The following is a 23163-nucleotide window of genomic DNA, read 5'->3' as shown; positions in this document are numbered from 1 at the left end:
TGTAAAACTTGAGAGACATATAGCAGCTAGCTGGATTTTTAGCAATTAGCGTCTTTGTATTTTTCTTGGCCTGGTTCATGGTGGTATGTCAGAACTTCCGTTACCCTGTGGGATATTTACAACTTGTGTACAAATCTCAAAACACACCTTCTTCCTCCCCCCACCCCCCACCCCAAAAATGTGTTTTGTATCTTTAAGTTTTCTTTCTACTACCACTATGAAAAATAGTCTGAGAAAAGATGGTATTTGCTGTTACAGTCACAATCAGTACAATGACTTGGATGGATGTCACTGTTTCTGTGAACAATCTGAGGCCTTTGAAACAACTGCCTCTGTGCTCAGAGAGAGCCTTGCTCTACTCAGACCCTGTGCTCACTGTGGGCCAGGCCACCTTCTCTAAGCATTTCACTATTATTTATTGTTTTTATTAGATTCTTATGTTAGTGGGCTATCTGGGACTCCCAAGTCAGTCAGCTCAGACACTGTGGGCCCCTTACTTTGTAAACTGGGGTTCATAGCCTGTAAGAGATGGTCATTAAATTAAGCATGCTCCAGCCCAGTGCTTGGGGTGTAGATGGGACTCAGCTGCTAGGTCGTTGTTTTATTGCACTAACAATGGGTACCACAGCAGCCACGTGAAGCAGAAGGGGATACTGGATAATTCACTGATTTTTCTCTCATGCTATTTCTTCTTTTCTCACACTTAATAGTTACCACCAGTGTTAAAAAATAACAGATACCGAGCACCCTTTAGACAGAAATGTGTTCTGTCTCTTTTTAACCTGATGTTTTAGTAGTACAGAAGTAATCCTATTTGCCCCTAATGTGAGTCTTGTGTCTGCCTCTGAGACAGGTTTTCAGGCCCATTAGACCATGCAGACTGCTGTGCAGTGGCCTTTCCAGTGAGCACTGTTAAACTCACAGGTTTCCCAGGAGTTAGCTGAAGTATGCATGTGGGTTGAGCCCCTTGCTGCCGGCCAGTGTTTTCATTACCACTGTGAGAATGAAGGTCTGTACTCACAACTTGGCTGTTAGCTCAGTAAGACTTAGATTCCTGCAGAAAATTTTTCCTGCTCTCCTGTTTTTAGATTTTCCCCTCCCCCTCCCTTATAGAATCAATGTACAGACAAACTTCAAAGCTCCTAACTTGCAAACCAAACCAGTTAGTTAAAAATAGAGATTCTTTTTTTTTTTTTTTTTCCAGTATAAAACTTAGGGGAAAAACCAACCTGATTCAGATTTTCCACAGTTCCTTTTAAAAGGAGTTTTAAATGAGGGCTTAGGGTATTATGGGTTCCTAAGGGAATGGGGTTTGCTTGTCTTTTGGAATTCCCTGCTTATTTTGGGGGAGTTAGCCGGGCTTCACCTGGCTCTGCAGCCGAGAGCCTGTTTCTTCCGTGGATTTCTTGTTGTCAAAAGAGCGTGATGACTTAGAAATGCTGACGTGCTCTGTCTGATGTACGCCTCTCTACTCCTCAGGGCTTGACACCTGCAAGGGCCGCTGAGATCCTGGCCCGGGATGGCCCCAACGCCCTCACACCCCCTCCCACTACTCCCGAATGGGTCAAATTCTGTCGGCAGCTATTTGGAGGCTTCTCCATGTTACTGTGGATTGGAGCCATTCTTTGTTTCTTGGCTTATGGCATCCGAAGTGCTACAGAAGAGGAGCCACCAAACGACGATGTGAGTTGTGTAGTTACAGTAGAGCTGTCGCCTCCTAGACTGGACTGGTCTCCCCGGGTCACGTTTATCCCTTCCTTTTCCACTCTGGGTCATTCTACAGGGTATCTGTCTGAGGGTGACAGCAGCTCTGCTAGAGTCTTAGCCTGGCTGTGCCTCTCACTAGTTGATGGCACAGCTCAGCTCTGCACTTAGGAGTACTGGACTTGCCTAGAAAAGTTTGTTCTTTAGAAGTTCTTGGAAAGATATCATTGTTTTCACGAAGCAGGAGAAATAGACTCAACTAGGATATTTGAAAAGGCTCAGTAAGTTAATGGCCAGGGATCTGTCACTGATTCTGTGTCTGAGCCCCTGCCCACAGGCTCTAGAGAGATAAATGTGAAAACATGAGCTCCCTATTTCTGAAGCTGTGACCCCTCCAGATGTGTTTCTTACTCAGTCTGAGCTACCTGACTATTCCCTTTGGGGCCTAACTTGTCTGCTTCCTTCTAGCTGTACCTCGGGGTGGTGCTCTCTGCTGTAGTCATCATAACTGGCTGTTTCTCCTATTATCAAGAAGCAAAAAGCTCCAAGATCATGGAATCCTTCAAAAACATGGTCCCTCAGGTACCTGTGGCTTCATCCTTCCCTTTTGGGAGATTGACAGCTCTCATGACATAAATTAATGTGACATTAAGGCCGTCCAAGTATTCAGTGATGTTGTCTAAGCGGTCTCAGAGAGCAAGGGTGGTATCTAGTGGAAACAGCTCTAGGGTCACTGTTGAGCTGCACTGTTTTGTATTAACATGAGTGATATCTTTGCTGTAGACCCAGGTAACTTGGGATAAGCGCATTTGTGACTTGGTTTTCTTATTTTTGAACTCTACCCTTGCTTTGTTGAGCTCCCTCTAATGGTGTCAACCATCTTCCCTCCTGAAGCAAGCCCTCGTGATTCGAAATGGAGAGAAAATGAGCATCAACGCAGAGGATGTCGTCGTCGGGGATCTGGTGGAGGTGAAAGGTGGGGACCGAATCCCTGCTGATCTCAGAATCATATCTGCAAACGGCTGCAAGGTAGGTGACCCAGGCGGCCTCTGTTGGCTAGCTCAGCTCCGTAGACATGGGCACAGCAGCCCATGGTGAGACGGGGGAATCACCTGGTGCTATTTTCGCCACATACAGGTGGATAACTCCTCACTCACTGGTGAATCAGAACCCCAGACTCGGTCCCCAGATTTCACAAATGAGAACCCCTTGGAGACAAGGAACATTGCCTTCTTCTCAACCAACTGTGTGGAAGGTGGGCTATTTAAGGCACTCTTTGGCATGTCTTAGTATTATTGTGGGTGTTAACAGAAGGAGAGAAAGAGAGGGGTGGAGCACAGTTCCTCATTTCATTGGCTCCATTCTGATAGCTTTCCTCTGCACAGAGCAGAGAGACTTCACCTGCTGCCAGGAAAGCCCAGGAAGTTCAGCTTTCATCCACACAATGGTTTGTGCTGATAGCAATAGGTCAGTGTGGCTTCTGCTCTCCTGGCAGTGTGTACCAGTCCCTTCACCAGACTCTGCTTTAAAACAGACATCTACCCAGAAAACTGGTTCTGTTTAAATAAAGGACAGGAATCTACATGTGTGTGTTCTTTGAAACCAAGCACATTCTCTGGCCTCTGGCTGACACAGTTCTCATACCCTTTCTCTCAAGGAACTGCACGAGGCATTGTGGTGTACACTGGGGATCGCACTGTGATGGGTAGAATTGCCACGCTTGCTTCTGGGCTGGAAGGTGGCCAGACCCCCATTGCCGAGGAGATTGAGCACTTCATCCACCTCATCACGGGTGTGGCTGTGTTCCTGGGGGTGTCCTTCTTCATTCTCTCTCTGATCCTTGAGTACACCTGGCTTGAGGCTGTCATCTTCCTCATTGGTATCATCGTAGCCAACGTGCCAGAAGGTTTGCTGGCCACTGTCACGGTAAGATGCCTGGGGACAGCAGCAGTTGCCATCACTCAGATCAGCTTGTGTGGGTGCAGGGCTCAACTGTGAGCCTCTTACAGGGAGCTGCCAACTTCTATATTTATGTCAGTGCTGTCTTTGGTTGCACATCACATGGTGAACTTTGACAGAGAAAACCTTAGCACAGGTTTATCAGAAACCCCAAAGCACATCGTGTTTTTAAGTCACCATATAATCTAGCTCAGGACAATGGAGGAAAGTAGTAACTTGGAGGTCAGTATGGAGGATAGACTTGATAAATCCTGTTCTGTTTTCTATTACATTGTTTATTGGAGATGGGTGGAAGTTTCTACCATCTTCATGACATCATGACTTTGGGAGAAGGTTGGAGAAATTAAATTTTAAGCAGATTTCTTCTGTATGAAGATGTGGTGGAGTTTGTGTAGCACTCCAGCCTGGATGAGTGATGTCCCTCTCTCACCTGCCCTGTCTGCAGGTATGTCTGACGCTCACTGCCAAGCGCATGGCAAGGAAGAACTGCCTGGTGAAGAACTTGGAAGCTGTGGAGACCTTGGGGTCCACATCTACCATCTGCTCAGACAAGACTGGAACTCTGACTCAGAACCGGATGACAGTGGCCCACATGTGGTTTGACAATCAGATCCATGAAGCGGACACCACAGAGAATCAGAGTGGTAAGGCTGGAGCCCACCGAAGCTTGCCATTTATTATGTGCATATAATGGCACAGGCGTGCCATTGCATGCAGGTGGAGGTCAGAGGGCAGCTTGCAGGAGTCTGTTCCTTCTCTTCTGCCATGTAGGTTCCTGATCAGCATGCTAGCCTTCACTCTCTGAGCCATCCTGCCCGCCCGACTCACTTTTTTTTTAAGCCCATGACACTGATTTGGTTTTTGGTTTAATACTTATTGTTGGATGGAGAGAGAGGGAGAAGTAAAACCATTCATCTGCCCTGTGCACATGATTAAGAAGCACTAGAAGCTAATGTCTTTAACTAGGAAGTGAGATATATCAGTTCAGATTTTTATGGGACTTTAATAGAACTCATAATATGGCACAGTCTACAAAGTGAGCAAGTCTTGGGGCTACAGAGATGGTTCAGCAGTTAAGAGTGCTTGCTGATCTTATAGAGGACCTGGGTTTGATTCCTAGAACTCGTGTCAAGCTGCTCATAAGTGCCTGTAACTTCAGTCACTGGGGAATAGATGCCTTCTTGCCTTTCTAAGCATCTCATGAGAGTATGCACGCACACACAGAGAACACACACATATAAATTAATTTTTAAAAAGTCAGCACATCATGTTTCATGTCTTCTTGCTCCCATCTATCAGGTGTCTCCTTTGACAAGACATCAGCCACCTGGTTCGCTCTGTCCAGAATTGCTGGTCTCTGTAACAGGGCAGTGTTTCAGGCTAACCAGGAAAACCTGCCTATTCTTAAGGTATGCCCCTGAGAAGTGCTATGGCCTGTCTGGTTGTTTGGGGTGGGGTTGGGGAGAAGGGTGTGGTTAGAATATAAGAATGCCACCATGCTTTCCAAACAGCACCTTGCCTTTGTATGTAGAACAACGTCATTGCAGAATGCTTGAGATCTTTGGTGGGAACCTTTGCTCCTTAGAGCATAGGTTGTGTTGCCTAGAGCTTCAAAGTGCTTTCAGTGCCTGCAGTCCATACTCATTGGGGAAGACAAGAAAAGAAAGTAAAGATCAGACCTGAGAAAGTCTTTCTTGGTGAAAAGCCTCAGGAGACCAGGTTACCCCTGTCCCTCGGACAGCACCTAACCAAGGGGACAGTGACGCTGCTCTACTGATTCTAATTGTGTTTGCATGTTTAGATACACTAGATTCCAGTAAATCCCTTAAGCCATTTATGTTCTTAAAATAGCTTAGCTATTTCCCTTATCTTACTTGCTCTTAGCTTGCTTACTAATGATGCAAAAATAAGATGAAGGCACAGTCTCAGCCTCCTGGAATACTCAAGCAGTTTGGCATGGCTGGGATTTTACTGGGTTGCTCAAGTGCCACTGGCATCCCACAAGACTCATGAGTTACAGATGTCCAGGTGCTGTGTGAGGCTCCCGGACCCCATCTGTCCTCTGTGACGCTGCTTGCCTGTTGGAGTTCTCTGTATAAACTTGGTCGCCAAAATGAGCATGGCTCAGACATAACTGAGGTGGCTTGTGAGGCTGGGCTTTTTGAAGGCAGTTTGCTTGGCGTTGGGTTGGAGTTGGTTTAAGAATGATGATGCTTATCTTGAGAGTCACACTGAAGATGGCTGCTTTGTGTTTTGCCTTACCTCAGAGTGGGGCATTTTCTATCTTTGTTGAAAAAAGAAAAAGAAAGATTATCAAGATATTTGAAGTATTTGGGTAGCTGAGCTGTGAAAATAATAGCAAGCCCTCCCTGGCAAGGTTTCCGAAAGTAATTTTATTCCGCTCAATAGTTGGCTTTTCCTTTTTTCTTTCCCCTTTTCTAATGCTCTCCACCACCACACCACCCTTCTCACACAGGGCTGCTGTCCTTGTGAGAATTCATGTGCTCACCTGCGTGTCCAGGCTTGTATGTAGTGGTCTAAAATACTCACCTGGATAAAAACTGTTTACAGGAGAAATGCTTAGTAGGTCAAAACACATGTAAGTTGTGTAGCCATGTAAGTAAGTAGATCATAGAAAACATAGGTGTGTGTCCCCAAAGCGAGGACGGTGACTAAAATTCCAGCTGATTATGCTACTGCTGGAGCTGGAAACAGCCTCCAGCTCACACACTTCAAGTCCAGATGATTTCGCATAGCTGAATTAGGTTTAGAGCATGGAGCCCTTGGCTTTGCCTTTGACAGTTTGTACCTGGCTCTGAACCCCAAGCCATTTCACTTGAAAGGCCAGTGAGCGATACTAGAAATCTTTGCTTTTTTTGGTTTTGGTTCTCCCCCTCCCCCACCCCCCAGACTTATAACCAGCAGTGTTCAGTTGTGAATAGTGTTGCATGTGGGGCTTTTTAGCAACCCAGGGGAAGGGAAAGATACACTTCAGTAGGTAGGGAGGTGTGCTGGTGATGCCTCCAGGCACCCTTTCCCTGAAGCTGATGTGGATGGGGAAGGGGGTTAGCCTAGAGCCTGGGGTACTGTGAACAGCCTGGTCTGGGTCACTTCTCACCTGTTTTCTCTGCCACTGACAAGATTGGAATACATCCAGCTTTTTGTATTTCCCAGTGATGCCTTGTGAATCAGCCTTTCCAGGTCATTAACAGACGATGTCTCGATGTCTCTGTTCCCAGCGGGCAGTAGCAGGAGATGCCTCTGAGTCGGCGCTGTTAAAGTGCATTGAAGTTTGCTGCGGCTCCGTGATGGAGATGAGGGAGAAATACACCAAGATAGTGGAGATTCCCTTCAACTCCACCAACAAGTACCAGGTGTGCCGATCAGGGACACGCACACGGCATGGGGGGCACTGGGAGACATGAGCTAGAGGAAGAGGCATTCTTCACTCAGGTTCCACAAGGTCTGACTTTAAATCTGGGAGGCTCCTTTTATTTGCTATCAATTGGAGAAATGAAACCTCTCTCGGAATGTTGTATTCAACATGTATCATGAGATATTTAGAGGTTCCAAAAGGAGATCTTATTTGCTTTATAGTAAATACTAACTAGTTAGAAAGGCCTACTTTTTCTCCCTGAATCGCCACATGCAGCCACCTAATGTTTCCTTCTGAATAATCTCCACAGTTGTCCATTCACAAGAACCCGAATACATCTGAGCCTAAACACCTGCTAGTGATGAAGGGTGCCCCAGAAAGGATCCTGGACCGATGCAGCTCCATCCTCCTCCACGGCAAGGAGCAGCCACTGGACGAAGAGCTGAAGGACGCCTTTCAGAATGCCTACCTAGAACTGGGAGGCCTTGGAGAGCGTGTGCTAGGTATGCAGTGACTGCCATGGCTCCTGAGCACAGCTTTGCAGACAACCACAGCAATTTCTGTGTCTTCTGGATGTTCCTCTTAATTTGGGGGTGGGGGTGGGGAGCCACCCTGCTTCTTTTAGATGCCTTATTTAAAGCAGTAGGTGGTGGAGAAAATGGTTATTTTGGCAAACAGTCTTGATGGTTACTGACCTGGCCTGTGTTTACTGACCTGTGGCTTCATGATTCTCAGTTCTGTATGGCAAGAGGTAGGGATGCCAGTTTACTGTCTAACCTCATTGTTATAACCATGGTCTGTAAGCTTAACTAAAATCTGTTAGTTTTTGGTGTGCCTAAGTAATATCTGGGGTGACTGTTCTTGTCCCATGGGAAGTGACCACTCCACTCATAAAACCAGAAAGCCAGAATGCTGACTGTCATAGCCTGTTAGCTACTTAGGCTCAGAAATTTTTTTTGCCCTCTGTCCAGTTTATTTGGGCAAGTGGCACTAACAATATTTTGTATATTGGTAGATACAAGACCATTATTTGTCTATTCCTGGTGAGATAATTGAGAACCAATCACTTGGTCTAGTCCTCTGGGTCAGACACCTTTTCCTGCAAAACTAACCAATGGGTAGTGTTTCTCCCACGTCTGCCTAACCGAAAGACTACTGTCTTCCCGAAGGTCATTTTGCTTTTTTGCTTTTCCCAACCCTGAGTAAGAAGGATCTACTCTTCTTGAGCTTGCATGGTGTCTTCTGTCCCACTGAACAGACTGTTGTGACTGTCACACAGTGCAAAAGGCAAAGTCTGGGATGTCTTATGTCTTAGAATGATAGAACCATATGATACAGTTACAGCAGAATGCCTGTTCTGCATTCATCTTCAGAGAAGCTCCTGTGAATGCCCACACTGGTGCTCAGTAACAATGACTAGATAGGAAGACACGGCCTCAGTTTTCCAGAGAAGGTACCTAGACATAATTCATCACACTGAGCAGCCTAAGGGTATGGGTGCTAAAAGCTAGTGTTGTCAGTCCAGTGTTCCCTACATTGAGTATTTCTGTCCCTTGATAATTTTTTTTTTTTTGGTGGAATCTGTCCTCCGGCCATTTTTGTTCTTTCACTGACTCTCTATTACTCCTAAACTTTGACATTTAACATGCAGCCCAAGACAGGCATGATGGTTGAAGGGCTGCCCCTGGCCCTCACTGCTAGAGCACTGGAAACCTAACAGGTACTTACCCTCCTTTGTAGGTTTCTGCCACCTCCTTCTGCCTGACGAACAGTTTCCCGAAGGCTTTCAGTTTGACACTGATGAAGTCAATTTCCCCGTGGATAACCTCTGCTTCGTGGGTCTTATCTCCATGATTGACCCTCCTCGAGCTGCTGTCCCCGATGCTGTGGGCAAATGCCGCAGCGCTGGGATTAAGGTAGGGCTTTCGTGTCTCGCTAGCTCCATCTCAGAGATGTGGTCCTGGTCTGAACACTGCTCCGGGTCCAGTGTGTTCTTTCTTTCTCTCTCTCTCTCTCTCTCTCTCTCTCTCTCTCTCTCTCTCTCTCTCTCTCTCTCTCTCTCTCTCTCTCTCTCCATTTCTCATTTCCAAAGCATTGGGAGCAACCCTGAAGGATCAGATACTCTTAGAATGTTGGGTAAGGAGTATATGTGAAATTGGACGTAAAGAAGCACCTTCTTTAGATAAAAGGAAACAAATGAAGTAAAAAAAAAAAAAAAAAAAAAAAAAAAAAGATTGAGGTTTAAATTTAGAAATTCAGTGAATGGCACATGCCCCAGTTTTGGGGCCAACTTCTCAGTGATTCAGTCTCTGTCTTTTTCTGAGGGGCTCAGTACTGTGCTGCATTTACCCTGCTGCTTCTGAGACGCTTATGAGAATACTTACTTCACTGAGAAGCTTGATATTAATGTCTTTTCAGTACTTTGTCACTTTTAAAGGATATTTTTCTAAATATTAAAAAATTAGGAACATGGGCTGGGGACATAACTTAGTGGTTAAGAGACATGAATTTGGTTCCCAGCACCCACCTCATGCAGCTCACAACTGCCTGTGACTCAGGCTCCAGGGATCTGATGCCCCTGAGGACTCCTGCACTTGATCGCTGTCCCCCACCCCTTGACACAAACTCCACACATAATCAAAATAAAACCTATAGTTGTCCTTCAGAACTGGGTGAGTGTGAAAGTGCTAACCAGCAATATATACATTGTTATGTATAGTCCAACAAATATTAGGTTTTCTCTCTTTTCTTAATGGCTTTAGTAAAATTTGACTTTTATGTTTATAAAAAGAGACATGGCATATGCAATATGGATGTGGTCATGTGTCATAAAATCTTGGTGTTGAGCTGTGCTTTCTTTCAGTAAATACTGCTTACATTTTTGATGAGTTGATGTATATCATTCAATTTCCTGTTTCAGGTCATCATGGTCACAGGAGACCATCCAATCACAGCCAAAGCCATTGCCAAGGGAGTGGGCATTATCTCAGAAGGCAACGAGACTGTGGAAGACATTGCTGCTCGCCTCAACATTCCAGTGAACCAGGTGAACCCCAGGTACGGCAGGAAGCTTAAGTATAGTCCTGTCTCAGCTCTGGACCGATTTGCTTCTTGGCTTGCACCAAGGGAGTAGTGAATGCGCCTGACTACCAGAAAGTGACCTTGTTACTCATAGGGAGAAGTCCCACTAATCCACACGGTGCTTGCTGTTCTGAGTTCTTGTTGTAATGATGTAATAGGCGGGGAGGGAATCCCACTTGCTGAACTTGGAAGTGGAGGTTTAGGGATGTTCAGAGTGCTTGGAACTGGAGAAGTCATATGATAAATAGTTTGAACTAGCCACTGGACCATTAGTGCCTCGTCAGTTTCCACACTGCAGAAATAAATGAGAAAGGACAATTGTTCGGGTAACTCAGGCAATAAAGAAGGGAGAGGCCGTTAAAGTAGAAGAGGTAGCAGAAGGTGGGTGAAGTGCTTGGAGGGGAAGGTGCTTGCCTTGTGAGCCGCATGGCCTGAGTGATCCCTGGAGCACATCTGAAAGTAGGAGAGAAATGACTCCACTCAGTTGTCCTCTGACCTCCACATGTGTGGCTTGGCATGCATTCCTGCATACACACATCATTCACATGTATGCACACTGTGTACGCACATGCACACAGGATTAAAAAGCATAGTGGAAAGCTGGTCAGTGGTGGTGCATGCCTTTAATCCCAGCACCTGGGAGGCAGAGGCAGGCAGATTTCTGAGTTCGAGGTCAGCCTGGTCTACAGAGTGAGTTCCAGGACAGCCAGGGCTACACAGAGAAACCCTGTCTCCAAAACAAAACAAAACAAAAAGCATAGTGGAGACATCAGTTTTGTTTTTATTCTGGTGTGGACTAGGACTTCCTCGCTCTGATTTGGGTTTACAAAATGGTTTTCTTAGCTCTGCCATTTCTAAGAGTGTGCCTGTCTGTTCTTCCAGTCCGTCTGATAGAGTAGGGGACAGGGAGGTGGCAAGCTGGCCTCCCAGAAGTGGCCGTGGGCCTTGAATGAGGTGATCTGTGCGATAGTCTATAATACTGAACAGGACCAGTTCTTAAGTGATGGGGAAGTCGGGTCTTGGTTCTGTCTTGGAAGTGCTAGCAAATGCTCAGGTGACCTTTGTTACCTTCCTGGTCCCAATCCTAGAGATGCCAAGGCCTGTGTAGTGCACGGCAGTGATTTGAAGGACATGACTTCTGAGGAGCTGGATGACATCTTGCGGTACCACACAGAGATTGTCTTTGCCAGGACCTCTCCTCAGCAGAAGCTCATCATCGTGGAGGGCTGCCAGCGGCAGGTCAGTGAGCTGCAAGGGCCACGGGGCGTCAGGCTCTGGGGTCCAGTGAAAGCAGAGCCGAACTAGAGAGAACAGGCTCTTTGTGTAGTGGGGAGTTCCAGGCATAGAAAGAGGGATTTGGCCATACTGTAGCCCAGAGCTAACCCACAGTGGACTCTCATGAAACAACAGAATAGGTCCTCCTGTCTTCAATGGAAGTGGAGGTTGCCAGAAGATCCTTCCCTAACTTTTAACCATTGCAGTGCCTACAGGGACAGGGCTTACCACAGTGCCACTCACCAAGGTCATTCCTGGGTTAAATGGGGGAGAATATGCTTATTGTCATTTTTCCCTATTGTCATTTTGGGTGGGGTCCATGTGAGTACTCGGCCAAGATGGTCCCAAGACTCGATCCGTGCAGCCTCAGTGGGAGAGAAGGGCATCTATAACCTGCTGAGTGTGTGTTTCCCTTCATTTTATCCCTGCAAAGAAATGGGCTTTATTAACCCACCCACCTCCTCCTTCTCTGGACAGGGTGCCATCGTGGCCGTCACAGGGGATGGTGTCAATGACTCTCCAGCTTTGAAAAAGGCAGACATCGGGGTTGCCATGGGGATTGTTGGCTCAGATGTGTCCAAGCAGGCTGCTGACATGATTCTTCTGGACGACAACTTTGCCTCCATTGTGACTGGAGTAGAGGAAGGTGAGAGCACCTTTAAGAAGCTCATCCCAGTGAGCAGTTAGTGAGCTTGTCTTCAGTTTCGTCTGCCTGTCTATTCAAGCTGTACAATAAAAACAATCTTGCTTTTCCAGGCCGTCTGATATTTGATAACTTGAAGAAATCCATTGCTTACACCCTAACCAGTAACATTCCAGAAATCACCCCCTTCTTGATATTTATTATTGCAAACATTCCACTGCCCCTGGGCACCGTGACCATCCTCTGCATTGACTTGGGCACTGACATGGTACGTGAGTGTCATAACCTTGCAAGTAGTGGTAATGTGTCCCCATATGCTGCTACCAGGTCTTATTCCTGGGCCCAGAGTCTGGTATATGAAAAGAAATTCTTAGTGAATGCCCAGGTTTCTTTCAAACCTCAGCATCATTGTCTCTGAGTTAGCTGTCCTAGGGGCAGTTGTCCACATTCACTTACCAGAAAATATTTCTCACTTTGGATAATTTTACCTTAAAAAAACACTGGATTCCCTAGTAGTATTCCTATTCCATGTACCAAAAAGAAATACATTCAGAAAACAGAAGCCAAGGGGCTAGAGAGATGGCTCAGTGGTTAGGAGTGCCTGCCAGGTCTCCCATTCAACACACACACACACACACACACACACACACACACACACAGAGAGAGAGAGAGAGAGAGAGAGAGAGAGAGAGAGAGAGAGAGAGAGAGAGAGAGAAATCTTTTTTTAAAAGAGTGGGTGAGAGTTTTCTAGTAAACAGTTCCTAATACCCACTCCTGTTCCCTCTCACCTCCCTAGGTTCCTGCCATCTCCCTGGCCTATGAACAGGCTGAGAGCGACATCATGAAGAGGCAGCCCAGAAATCCCAAAACAGACAAACTTGTGAACGAGCGTCTGATCAGCATGGCCTATGGACAGATCGGTGAGCCTTTCCCTCTGTGAGGCAGGTGCTAGGAGGGCCTGGAGGGATATGCTCTGTCTGGATAAGCTGTGACAGGGTTCAGACCAGAGAATGGTGGATGAGCAAGCTCAGCTCAGCCATAGAGTAAGGTTCTGAGTTCAGTTCTGAGTGTGCAATAGAGGGAGATGGGGACCAGACTGGAGTCTCTGCCGTGGAAGAAGTCCTTCCTCAGCTGCCTGACTGGTGGCTTTCGTGAAAACTAGTTCTTTAAGCAGTGGTAGCAACCTTCCTCGCTGAGCTCTGCAGTATCAGTACCTGGGTCTGCACTTGTCAACTCAGGCGCTTTCCCTGGATTGGGGGATGGGGGGACAGGGTGGCAGGGCCCACATCCCTCTGTCTCATGGGATGCAGAGTTTGACATCATAAAACCCTATCAGTGTGAGGTTTGCTCAGTGAGTCCTCTCCAAATGATGGCTCTCCCCACCCCCATCTTCCACTGGCTTCTGCCCCAGCAGACTAACCAGTCAGCAGGAAATCTGGGAGATGGGAAACCCAAATGCCTTATTCATTAATGCCTGTCTCCTTCAAGAGAACCAGGTGAAAGCCACCATGAGTGACTGGATCTGGCCAGCAGTTAGGTCTGTGAACAGTTGCTAGAGAAGGCATGGGTTAGCATCCATCGTATAGGAACTGACCAGTGGTTATTAGTTGACCCCTGGCAGTAAGGCTCCAGATCTTTGAGGAAGACCTAGTTTTGAGAGAATGATGACTCTGTCCTGGGAAACTTCGGGTGTCCTGGCTAGATTGGATGGCAAGAGAAAAGGGCTGGCCATAAGGTATGGTATCTCCCTGGCAAAGTGGCAGTGTGTAGAGGTCTTGAAGTAGAAAAGAAATTATAATTTTTTAGATTAAATAGTAGGAAAACTGATAGAGGGAGATGAGTGTTTTAAAAGAAAACCTTTGTATCTTACTCTCAAGAGCAGAGTGGCCTTGAGCCCAGTGTGTCCCATACTCTCCCTCCCAACCCTCAACACATAAGTGGCTGCCACGTCTGCCTGTGTCTTCATCAGTTGCTGATTCAGGAAACGCACTCGTTTCTGTCCCCAACTCCAGAATTCTCTGGGGCTGCTGAGGTGATGATGTGGAGAGTGAATGTGGAGAAGGGGCCTTGGGTGAGGTCTAGCACTCAGAAGGGTTTTCCAACTTAGGTATGATCCAGGCCCTGGGAGGCTTCTTCACTTACTTTGTGATTCTGGCTGAGAACGGTTTCCTGCCGTTTCACCTCTTGGGCATCCGAGAGACCTGGGATGACCGCTGGATCAACGATGTGGAGGACAGCTATGGGCAGCAGTGGGTAAGTAACCGTTTACTGGGGGGTGGAAGCTAGTGCTCCTCCAACCCTGAGGGCTGGCAGCATTGCCACTAGCTGCGAGCTGGGAAAAAGCCGGGGCTGAGATGCTTGCTTCACCTTTCAGACCTACGAGCAGAGGAAGATTGTGGAGTTCACCTGCCATACGGCGTTCTTCGTCAGTATTGTGGTAGTGCAATGGGCTGACTTGGTCATCTGCAAGACCAGAAGGAATTCTGTCTTCCAGCAGGGAATGAAGTAAGTTGTGAAGGATCTGATCATTTTACACAAATTCAGAATAAATTCAGCGTACAATGACCTAGTTCCTGGAATCTCTACCAGCCTGCACCCTTGAAAGCGGCATCATGTCAGGATACCTGTGAATAGGACCCAACATAAAAGGTTTAAGTTTAAGGGTTGTTTAGGTTTAGGTTTGCTTGTTTGTTTCATGTTTGTTCCTAGTTCTCTCCACCACCTGCAGTTCTCAAGCCTGTACGTTGTAGATGTCAGAGTGTTACAATGCCCGCATGCTATCCACGCCCACAGAGAAGAATGCTCAGAAATCTGAATCTGCAACTTGTAAACTTTTGTCTCCCTTGAATTTTAGGAACAAGATCTTAATATTTGGCCTCTTTGAAGAGACAGCCCTTGCTGCTTTTCTATCCTACTGCCCTGGGATGGGTGCAGCCCTTAGGATGTATCCCCTCAAGTAAGTGGAGCCTCTTGCATTCCAAAAGGTGTGGACATAGTTTGTGTAGCTTTCCCCCTTGTGCTGTGTGTAAGCTGCCTGGCTTCCAGGCAGTGTGTGTACTAACTAGTTCCTCTGCACTAGAAGACAGGAAAGCCAGACCTGCCAGTAAACCAAACCGGAAGGCAAATCTAGACCTGCTAGGGTCAAGGATTTGGCTAATGGTGAGACTGCACGGGCTCTGCTTCCTTGAAATTGCTCAGCAACAGACTGTTGAGCCCTCAGGTCCTCTGCTGTAAAGTCCAGCTGTCCTTAGAGCCACTAGAGCTGTTCTGGGCCTTGGAGGCCCAGGCCAAGTCCTGTTTGCTTCTCCTAGTCACATATCACCTCTCCACCTTTCTGGAGACGCCAAAGGAGTTTGGAGAGGATTCATGGTTCCTTTGACCTCACAGTCAGCTGTGAGTGGAGCTGTGCAGTTTAGAAACTAAATCCCCAAGTTGTTCTGTGTTCAGAAGCAGCCGGGCCTTAAACATAGCAAATGACTTTGCGCTTTTTCTTAGGCCTCAGTTTTTATTCTCAGTGCTCACCATAAAGTCTGGCAGCCAGTGGAAACTTCCACATACATTTGCTGCTGTCCGGTAACAGGTTGAAGCTAAGCAGCTAAAACTTGATTAAACATGTTGAGCTGCAGAACAGGATGCTCTTCCAACATAAGGTCCTTTGAGAGCATCAGTCTCTTGAATTCCACCCGGCCCTGTCATTGCTCAGACTCATCTGGACCATCTCTCTTCCTGGCCTCTTACCAACACTTCCATGCACTGATCTCGTCTTAGAAATAAAACACTTCAGCCTCATCAAGTACAGAGTCTATGGTGCAAGGTGGGGCAGGCATCCAGGGTGTGTCTCACAGCCTGTCCAAGGCCATAGTAGGTCAGTTCACTGTTACCCTCTCTACCTATGTCTTTGGTAAGGATGTTCCCACCCAACCCATCAATCCTGATAGTCCCTTTGAGCTGAAGTCCTTGCAACATCTCTTTGTTGGCATTGCTGTTTCTGCTGTACCGATAATTTTTATGGCTTTTTTTTTTTTTTTTTTTTTTGATTACTGTCAGGTTGCATAGTACCCTTGCATAGAGTACAGGATGCAAGAAGCATCCAAGTTGGATTATATTGGCCTGAGCCTTGTTGAATGAGAGAGTGACAGAGGGGTCACAGGCTGCCACACAACCCCTGGGAAGTCCCAGTGAGGAAGAGCGGAGCCTCAAGACATTGCCATTTTCTGGGCACCTGACTCTTTTGTGACCTGACTTGGTCCTGGCAGCTTCTCCTCCATTTGGTCAGGGCTTCTGTTGCTGGCTGAGGCACTGAGGTCACCTTCCCACTGCTGTTCAGGGCACATAGGAAGGGCGGAGACTGCAGAGCTGGCAGGGCCATCCTTCCTCCTTTGTTGATCCAGGAGCCCGTAGTCAAGGAAGCCTGGTGCCTTCGGGAGGGAGGCCACCCGGAGCCTGTCTCTGCTGGGGACCATGAGTCAGCCTCTCCAGGCTCCCCCTCTGAAGACCTTTGTCATCTGTCAGGGTTTAGCTGGTCCTCCCCGATTCCATGGTCAGAGACCAAGTTCAGGGTCTGAATAAACTGGCTTTGACCCACACTGGCAGGGCTTAAGTACTTTAGGAAAAGAAGAAAGAAAATGTTCATGCACTCAGGTTGTCAACAGAAAATACAGCCTGAATCCTAGGAAAGCTCAAGGCAAATGGGCTTCCTGCATGAAATGTAGGCTGGCCTCTGTAGCTCTGGGCCTGACAATGCAGCTTCTGATAGTTTGGGGGAGTTTCTGTTTGCTTGTTTTTAATTCTGTGAATGAATCCGTAGTTAAGGGTGCCTGTAGTCAGCTACCTGATGGTTTCCTGGTCACTTTGGAGATGTACGCTTTTTCTATCTTCCTTTGAATTGTTTGGTTTGTGTCTGACTTAGTGCTTATTTAATTTCCAGACCTACTTGGTGGTTCTGTGCCTTCCCCTACTCCCTTCTCATCTTTGTGTATGACGAGGTGCGGAAGCTCATCATCAGGCGACGCCCTGGCGGTAAGTGGACCCACAGGCAGGTCTGGCCCTCCTCCCCTGTCAGGTTACAGATATGTCTTCCACAGACAGAACTGGACTAAGGTAGAAACACATCATGGTTTTTAAGACCTTAAAAAGTACAAAGCAAATGTAAAGAAAGAAAGCCTTGACATAAACCTAGTAATAACAGTATTCTTAGAACTAATTAGCTACAGCTGAGGTCTCGGGTACACACATGCATACATGCAAGAGTGTACACACACACACACAAGATTATCCTTAGGGGGTCACTGTCCTGGTTTTTCCCAAAAGAGGACTTACGACATAATGTCCCTTTCTCTCTCTCAGGCTGGGTGGAGAAGGAAACCTACTACTAGCCCACCGCCCTGCACGCCGTGGAACATTGTGCCACACACCGCACCCACCCCTACCCCCTCTTTGTGTACTTCAAGTCTTGGAGCTCGGAACTCTACCCTGGTAGGAAAGCACCAAAGCATGTGGGGATCCAGACGTCCTGGAATGAAGCATGTAGCTGTAATGGGGGGCGGGGGGAGGGCTGCCTGAAAAACACCGTGTACAGGAACGACAGCGGGGAAGGTTTATATGTGCCTTTTTGTTTTTGTAAAAAAGGAAAACCTGGAAAGACTGAAAGATTACGTTTTATATCTGGATTTTTACAAATAAAGATGGCTATTATAATGGAATTTGCTTAGAGTCCTTGTCGCTTCTTGTGGCAGAGGTGGTGTGTGATGAGCCGTGTGGTGTTTCCACTGGTGGATCCCCAGGTCATCAGCTCTGAAGCATCTCCTGGGCCTTGTTAGGAAAGGCAGCCCAGCCCTGACAAGGCTGTCAGCAGTGCATTTAATAAGCTCCCAGGTGACTGACACCCACATCTGAGAGCCAGGGGCCAAGAGGAAACTGTTCCTATTCTTCATGTCCATGAGCTTTCCTGACCCACTTTCCTGGACACTGCTCTGGTTACCGCAGTCATAGCCCCACCTGTTCCTTGGCTCTTGACTTCTTAGAGAAGAACACTTCACCTGGGTGAATTCCTGACCTCAGCCAAGGCCTATGTAAATCTCAGTCCCTCAGGCATTCCTGCTTGCTCTCCAAATCCAGCCCACTCCAAGTGCCTCAGAGCCAGTTTGTCTAAATGGGAAAGTCTGCATGGCTGTCAGGCGTGTGCCGTCCAGTACTCTGTACATAAATTCCTCCCTAAATTAGCACCACCACCAGCAGTTCCAGGAAGTGGTTACATGCCAGGAGGCCTTGAGGAAAGAATGAAAGGTTCCGTGTGCTTCCGGGTCATGTGGAGGAGCATGGACTGCATTCAGGAGGCAGTGCTAAGCAGGGCTGTTAACAATGGCTCCCGTTGCCACTCCCAGGGGAAGGTTAACAAGCTATGGTACGCCTCTGGTTCCAAATAGTGACCTTCATCACCAGATGATCTGGGATTTTCAGTCATGTTCCTGTGCTGCTCTGAAGTGTGCGTAGGGGAGCAAATGCCACCTGCCCCCTGTTGCTACCACCAGAACTTCAAGCCAGGGATGGGCATCTTCATCCATCTCCTGCCTTGGGCTCTTTACTGATCGATGCTTGCAAATGAGTCATCTTCTACAAGAAGTGTCTCTTAAAGCAACATAGAGACTGGGCTGTAAGAAGAGACCCTGGGATTAGAAGGGTCCCCACCAAGGCTGATGAGATACTCTAGGGTGTCCTCTAGGGGAGACTTCCCTGTGAGCTTAGACTGCCACAGGCCTGTTTGTCCCAATCTTAACACTTTGTATGTTCATTTTCTGTCACTCCAGGGTGTTGGCCAGTGAGAGTACACTGTGAAGAAGGTCAGGGGTATTTACAGGATTTGGCCCAGCCTGAAGCCTTAGGCCTTCCGTGGAAGGACAGCTTGCTGCCAGTCAGAGCCCCTCCACTGTTCTAATCTGGGAAGCACCCTAGAGGGAGAAGGGCTTCTGAGCCTCTACTGCTTGTCCACCAGGACATTTCTGTCCTCTTCTATTTAGTGATTATTCATCATTGGATAAGTTGTCAAATATTGGATGTAGAAAAAGCTAAGTAACCTGCGGTTCAGGGCAAGCTGTTGCCAAAACCAAGTCTCCTAGTGGCTGGGGCTTCCCACACTTGTGAAATGGCATTTTTCAACTCCTCCTCCCACTCAGGCTGCATGAGCCTATGAGGAATCTCTGGCACCTCGTAGTAACAGCTTCTAAGGATGACTTCATCGAGCAGCCAACTGTGCCCTACAGATGCGCATCTGAGCCTTCCCTGAACACCCTCTTGAGTGGTCCCCAAGGCTTTGGCCCATGTACCCCACGACTTCTTGTCCTTGCTCATTTCCTAGTCGGAACACTGCTTCCTCCATCTCCCCTCAAAAAAACCATGTGACTGAAATCACGTGGAACAGACTGTCCAGCCATGGGCTCTTTAGTCCTCCCTGGCCTCAGCAGCACACATGCCACCCACCGTACCACTGACAGCTCCTGTCCTGCAGCCATCTCGGCTCACTCGCCCTTTTCTCACAGCCTTGCTTCTTGGTCTTCATGGGAATAGCCTCCCGGCCTTCTCTCCCCTGGCTCTGTATTCATGCTGGGGTGATCTATACCTTTTATCTGATCCTCCCTCCCTATATCCACTAGGATTTTGGACATCTTCATGTATTTGGGAATTCGTTCACAGGAATCAATCAGACAGTTTACCTAAAAGGCAAACCTATTCAAGTAGCTGCAGAGTGAGCATAGTCTGGGCACTGATGCAGCCATCACCTGTTGCCCAAGCCAAAACCTTGGAGCGATAGAGACCTCTTCCCATGCTGAGGCAGTCACCAGGATGTGGGCACCAACAAGGTGGCCAAGGGCACAGGCTTTGTGTTTTCTAATAGCCCAGATTCAGGTATGGCTGTTTAGTAATTGAATAACTTCTCCTTGTTTATATATCTATATGTGTTATATATATTACATAATTATGTATACTATGTTATAATTACATATATTGCATAATTACATATATATAATTACAATATATAATATAGAAAAGTAAACAATGCCTATGCAGCTATAATTTTAAAATGTATACTCATTGGTGCCACTGCTTCCCAAGGTGAAGAGCTTAGCCTATCTGATCTGTGCCCAAGTTGCCACCAGCCTGTGATTTAGGGTCCCTTTATCTCAACACTGAAGTTTGAAAATGGGGAGTTTAAGCACAAGCGAGTATCTAGAACTAGATACAGAGTTAGAGTGGGGGACCATGTGAGAGTCATGAAGACAAGATCTAAGAGGTACAGAAGCATCAATAAGGGCACTGGACCCCAGACTGGCCTGGGCTCCAAAGCATTGTGGGTCATCTGGGTATCACAGGATCTCATAAGAATCCCTCTCTCCCCAGTGAGGATGGGATGGCCCATCAGATGGCTGACTTGTGCCTCCTACCCAATGCTAACTACAGTTCCCAGTGTGTTATGTTGTCACCTACCCCTGTGAACTCTGTACTCAGCTCAGTGCCTCACAAAGTACATGTCATACAATGGCTAGAACTCAAAGAGAAGGGCAAAGAGATCTTGCCCAGAGTGCCAAGTAGCTCAGAAGGGAAGACAAAGGGCAAATCGGGGGGGTGGGGGGGAGGGAATCGTATTTTCCCCCAAACCACTATGACTCCCCTGAGATGCAAACACAGCATATTGTGATGTTCACAGGGACAGGGCCTCCTGTTGGACACACATACACCACACACACACACACACACACACACACACACACACACACACACCTATGGGGAGGGGACAGTTTTCTAAGTGCTAGGTTCCCGTTCCTCTGTGCATCTGGAGGTGGGGTATCTCTGGGTAGGCATCAAGATATTGGCTCCTAGGTTTTCCATTTGGCAAGTCACTGGCTCTACAAGCCTCTCTACCTATATAAAGTGCCATGGCCGTATACACTCCTCACAAGGTTGCTGCAAAGATCAAATAAACTGCAGAGAGGGCTTGGCAAGTGCCTGGGCCTTCCTAAAAGTTAGATAAAAGTTTCCCCAACCCCGTTTCACTAAAGATAAAACTAGGGGGAAAGTTTAGTGTTCCTACCTAGTGGAACTCGGTACTTATGAGCCACATTTATCACAGGCCGGGCAATGTTCTAGGTAACGACCGTTTGCTAGTGGAACAACAGCCTGAAGTTCAGAGATGTGAGGTGACTTGCCCAGTGCCATGCCACTGACAAGTGACTAACGGTGACACATCCACCTCCCCAACCCATACCCAGGACACTTGGGCATGACACGTGGGATGCTAATGCTTTGTCTCTCCATACGAGATGTTTGGGAAGTTTTGACCGTGTGGTACAGAGCCAGGCCAAGGACCAGAGAAGGGCAGTGCTTTTATGAGGGACAAAGAACAGGAGAGGTTAGAGCTGGCATTAAAACCAGAGCACTGAAAGTTTCTTGGAAACTGAGCACAGCCTGTTGAACAGTTACTCAAATGAATTTGCCCCCAGGACCTGCCTGAATAATCAGGCTGCCACTTGTGTAAGCAGGAAGCATGAAAGCAGGCTGCTGTAATCTGGAGCAGCTCAGCCTGCCTCTCCCATTGGGCCCCAGGGCAGTCTGGGACAGGCCTTCCCAGGGAAGGTGACAGATCTGGTTCCTCCTACAGGTTGCAGAGGATGGTTCTGGGCTTCACCGCTCACTGGTCCCTAGCAGTCAAGAGTTTTAAACTTTTGCTCTGGTGTTGCTGCGGCTCCTGATGGTATTTTGGTTTGGTTTGGTTTGGTTTGGTTTGGTTTGGTTTGGTTTGGTTTGAGGTTGTTGTTGTTGTTGTTGTTGTTGTTTTAAACACTGTGGATTTCAAACCAGCTTTTCTGAAAGGCAGAGGTCCCTTCCTTTTCCCTCCTGCCTGTCCCTGCTGCCCTCCCCTCCCTTCCCTTCCCTGTCTACAGTCAGGGCTCTGACTCAGTGTAGTTAATCTGTGTGTAGGAAAGCAGAAATGTCTAAGGAGGCTGCTCAGTGTGTGAAGAATCCTTTTACAGTATGAATAATGGCTCCATTAAAAACCTACGACAAGGTTTAAAACTTTTCCTGGAGTGACAGGCAGGAAGGGCATGGGTGCCAACCGTTGCCCTGGAAACATACACTCTACTACTGTAAGAGTCTTCTCTGGTGTGTCTCCCCCACCAAAGCAGACAGCGAAAGCCTCAAAGCCAGCTCATTGCTCCGTGAGTGTGTGTGTGTGTGTGTGTGTGTGTGTGTGTGTGCGCGCGCGCGCGCGTGTGCATCCCCGGCCATCTGCTTTCATTCCATAGCACTGGCACCCACAGGGGAGGGAGCCAACATCACTGAGCAGCTGCTCCTGCCTGCAGCACTGCCTGCGGTGGTTTTCCATGTTGAATCCCATGGAACAGATCCAAGTAGACTCTTCACAGTGAGAAACTGAAGCCCGGAAAAGCTAGTGACTTGAGTGGATGGAAAGGATTGAGCGCTGCCTATAGAACATGGTTTTGACATAGGCTCCATGGGCCTGGATATAAAAACACCTCATATCGCCATTGATCGTTTTATCCCAACATGTTCACCCACACTCTAACATAGCACAAGTACTTGTAGGTTCCCCATCTGGAGATCCACCCGAGGTATGCTTGGTCCCAGACAGCGGTAATGATAACAACCAGATAGTTGCTTGGTAAGTTACATCCCTGTTCTTCTGTAGCAGCCAGCGGAATCACATTTCCCAACCTCTTAGAGGTTCAGTCAGGGGACTCTCTGAGGCAATGGGATGTGAGCTAGCCTAACACATGCATCACTCCCTGGCTTAACCACAAGCCCTTTTTGGTGGTTTGAATGAAAGCAATCCCCATAGGCTCATAGGGAGTGGCATTACTAGGAGGTGTGGCCTTGTTGATGTAGGTGTGGCTTTGTTGAAGGAAGTGTGTCACTGGGGGGGATGGGGAGGTGGGCAGGCTTTGAGGTTTCAAATGCTCAAGCCACGCCCAGTGACTGACTCTTCCTGATGCCTACCAATTTCAGAGATAGAACTTTCAGCTACCTCCCGGGCATGTCTGTCTGCCTGCCTGCCTGCCTGCCTGCCTGCCTTCATGCTTCTTACCATAATAATAGTGGACTAAAGCCAGCC

At 47.5% G+C, this 23163-nt stretch overlaps 1 protein-coding gene across 1 annotated transcript in view; it reads left to right on the top strand.

The window, feature by feature from the left end:
- Positions 1–17740, top strand: part of Atp1a1 (ATPase Na+/K+ transporting subunit alpha 1) — a 29144-nt gene extending 11404 nt beyond the window's left edge. Inside the window, exons 4-23 of the mRNA XM_034501132.1 lie at positions 1480–1683; positions 2173–2286; positions 2599–2733; positions 2842–2959; positions 3362–3630; positions 4109–4307; positions 4963–5072; positions 6903–7037; positions 7350–7542; positions 8780–8955; positions 9960–10096; positions 11209–11359; positions 11873–12041; positions 12152–12306; positions 12835–12958; positions 14146–14291; positions 14413–14543; positions 14893–14994; positions 16966–17057; positions 17385–17740. Of these exons, the coding sequence (XP_034357023.1) occupies positions 1480–1683; positions 2173–2286; positions 2599–2733; positions 2842–2959; positions 3362–3630; positions 4109–4307; positions 4963–5072; positions 6903–7037; positions 7350–7542; positions 8780–8955; positions 9960–10096; positions 11209–11359; positions 11873–12041; positions 12152–12306; positions 12835–12958; positions 14146–14291; positions 14413–14543; positions 14893–14994; positions 16966–17057; positions 17385–17413 (2889 nt within the window). The 3' untranslated portion in view covers positions 17414–17740. The remainder of the gene's footprint in view (positions 1–1479; positions 1684–2172; positions 2287–2598; positions 2734–2841; positions 2960–3361; positions 3631–4108; positions 4308–4962; positions 5073–6902; positions 7038–7349; positions 7543–8779; positions 8956–9959; positions 10097–11208; positions 11360–11872; positions 12042–12151; positions 12307–12834; positions 12959–14145; positions 14292–14412; positions 14544–14892; positions 14995–16965; positions 17058–17384) is intronic.
- The last annotated feature ends 5423 nt before the right edge of the window (positions 17741–23163 follow it).

The sequence above is a fragment of the Arvicanthis niloticus genome, chromosome 4 (genome assembly GCF_011762505.2).
Source record: "Arvicanthis niloticus isolate mArvNil1 chromosome 4, mArvNil1.pat.X, whole genome shotgun sequence".
NCBI classification, from domain to species: Eukaryota; Metazoa; Chordata; class Mammalia; order Rodentia; family Muridae; genus Arvicanthis; species Arvicanthis niloticus.
The sequence above is the reverse complement of the archived record's forward strand: the minus strand, read 5'-3'. Positions and strand labels throughout refer to the sequence as shown.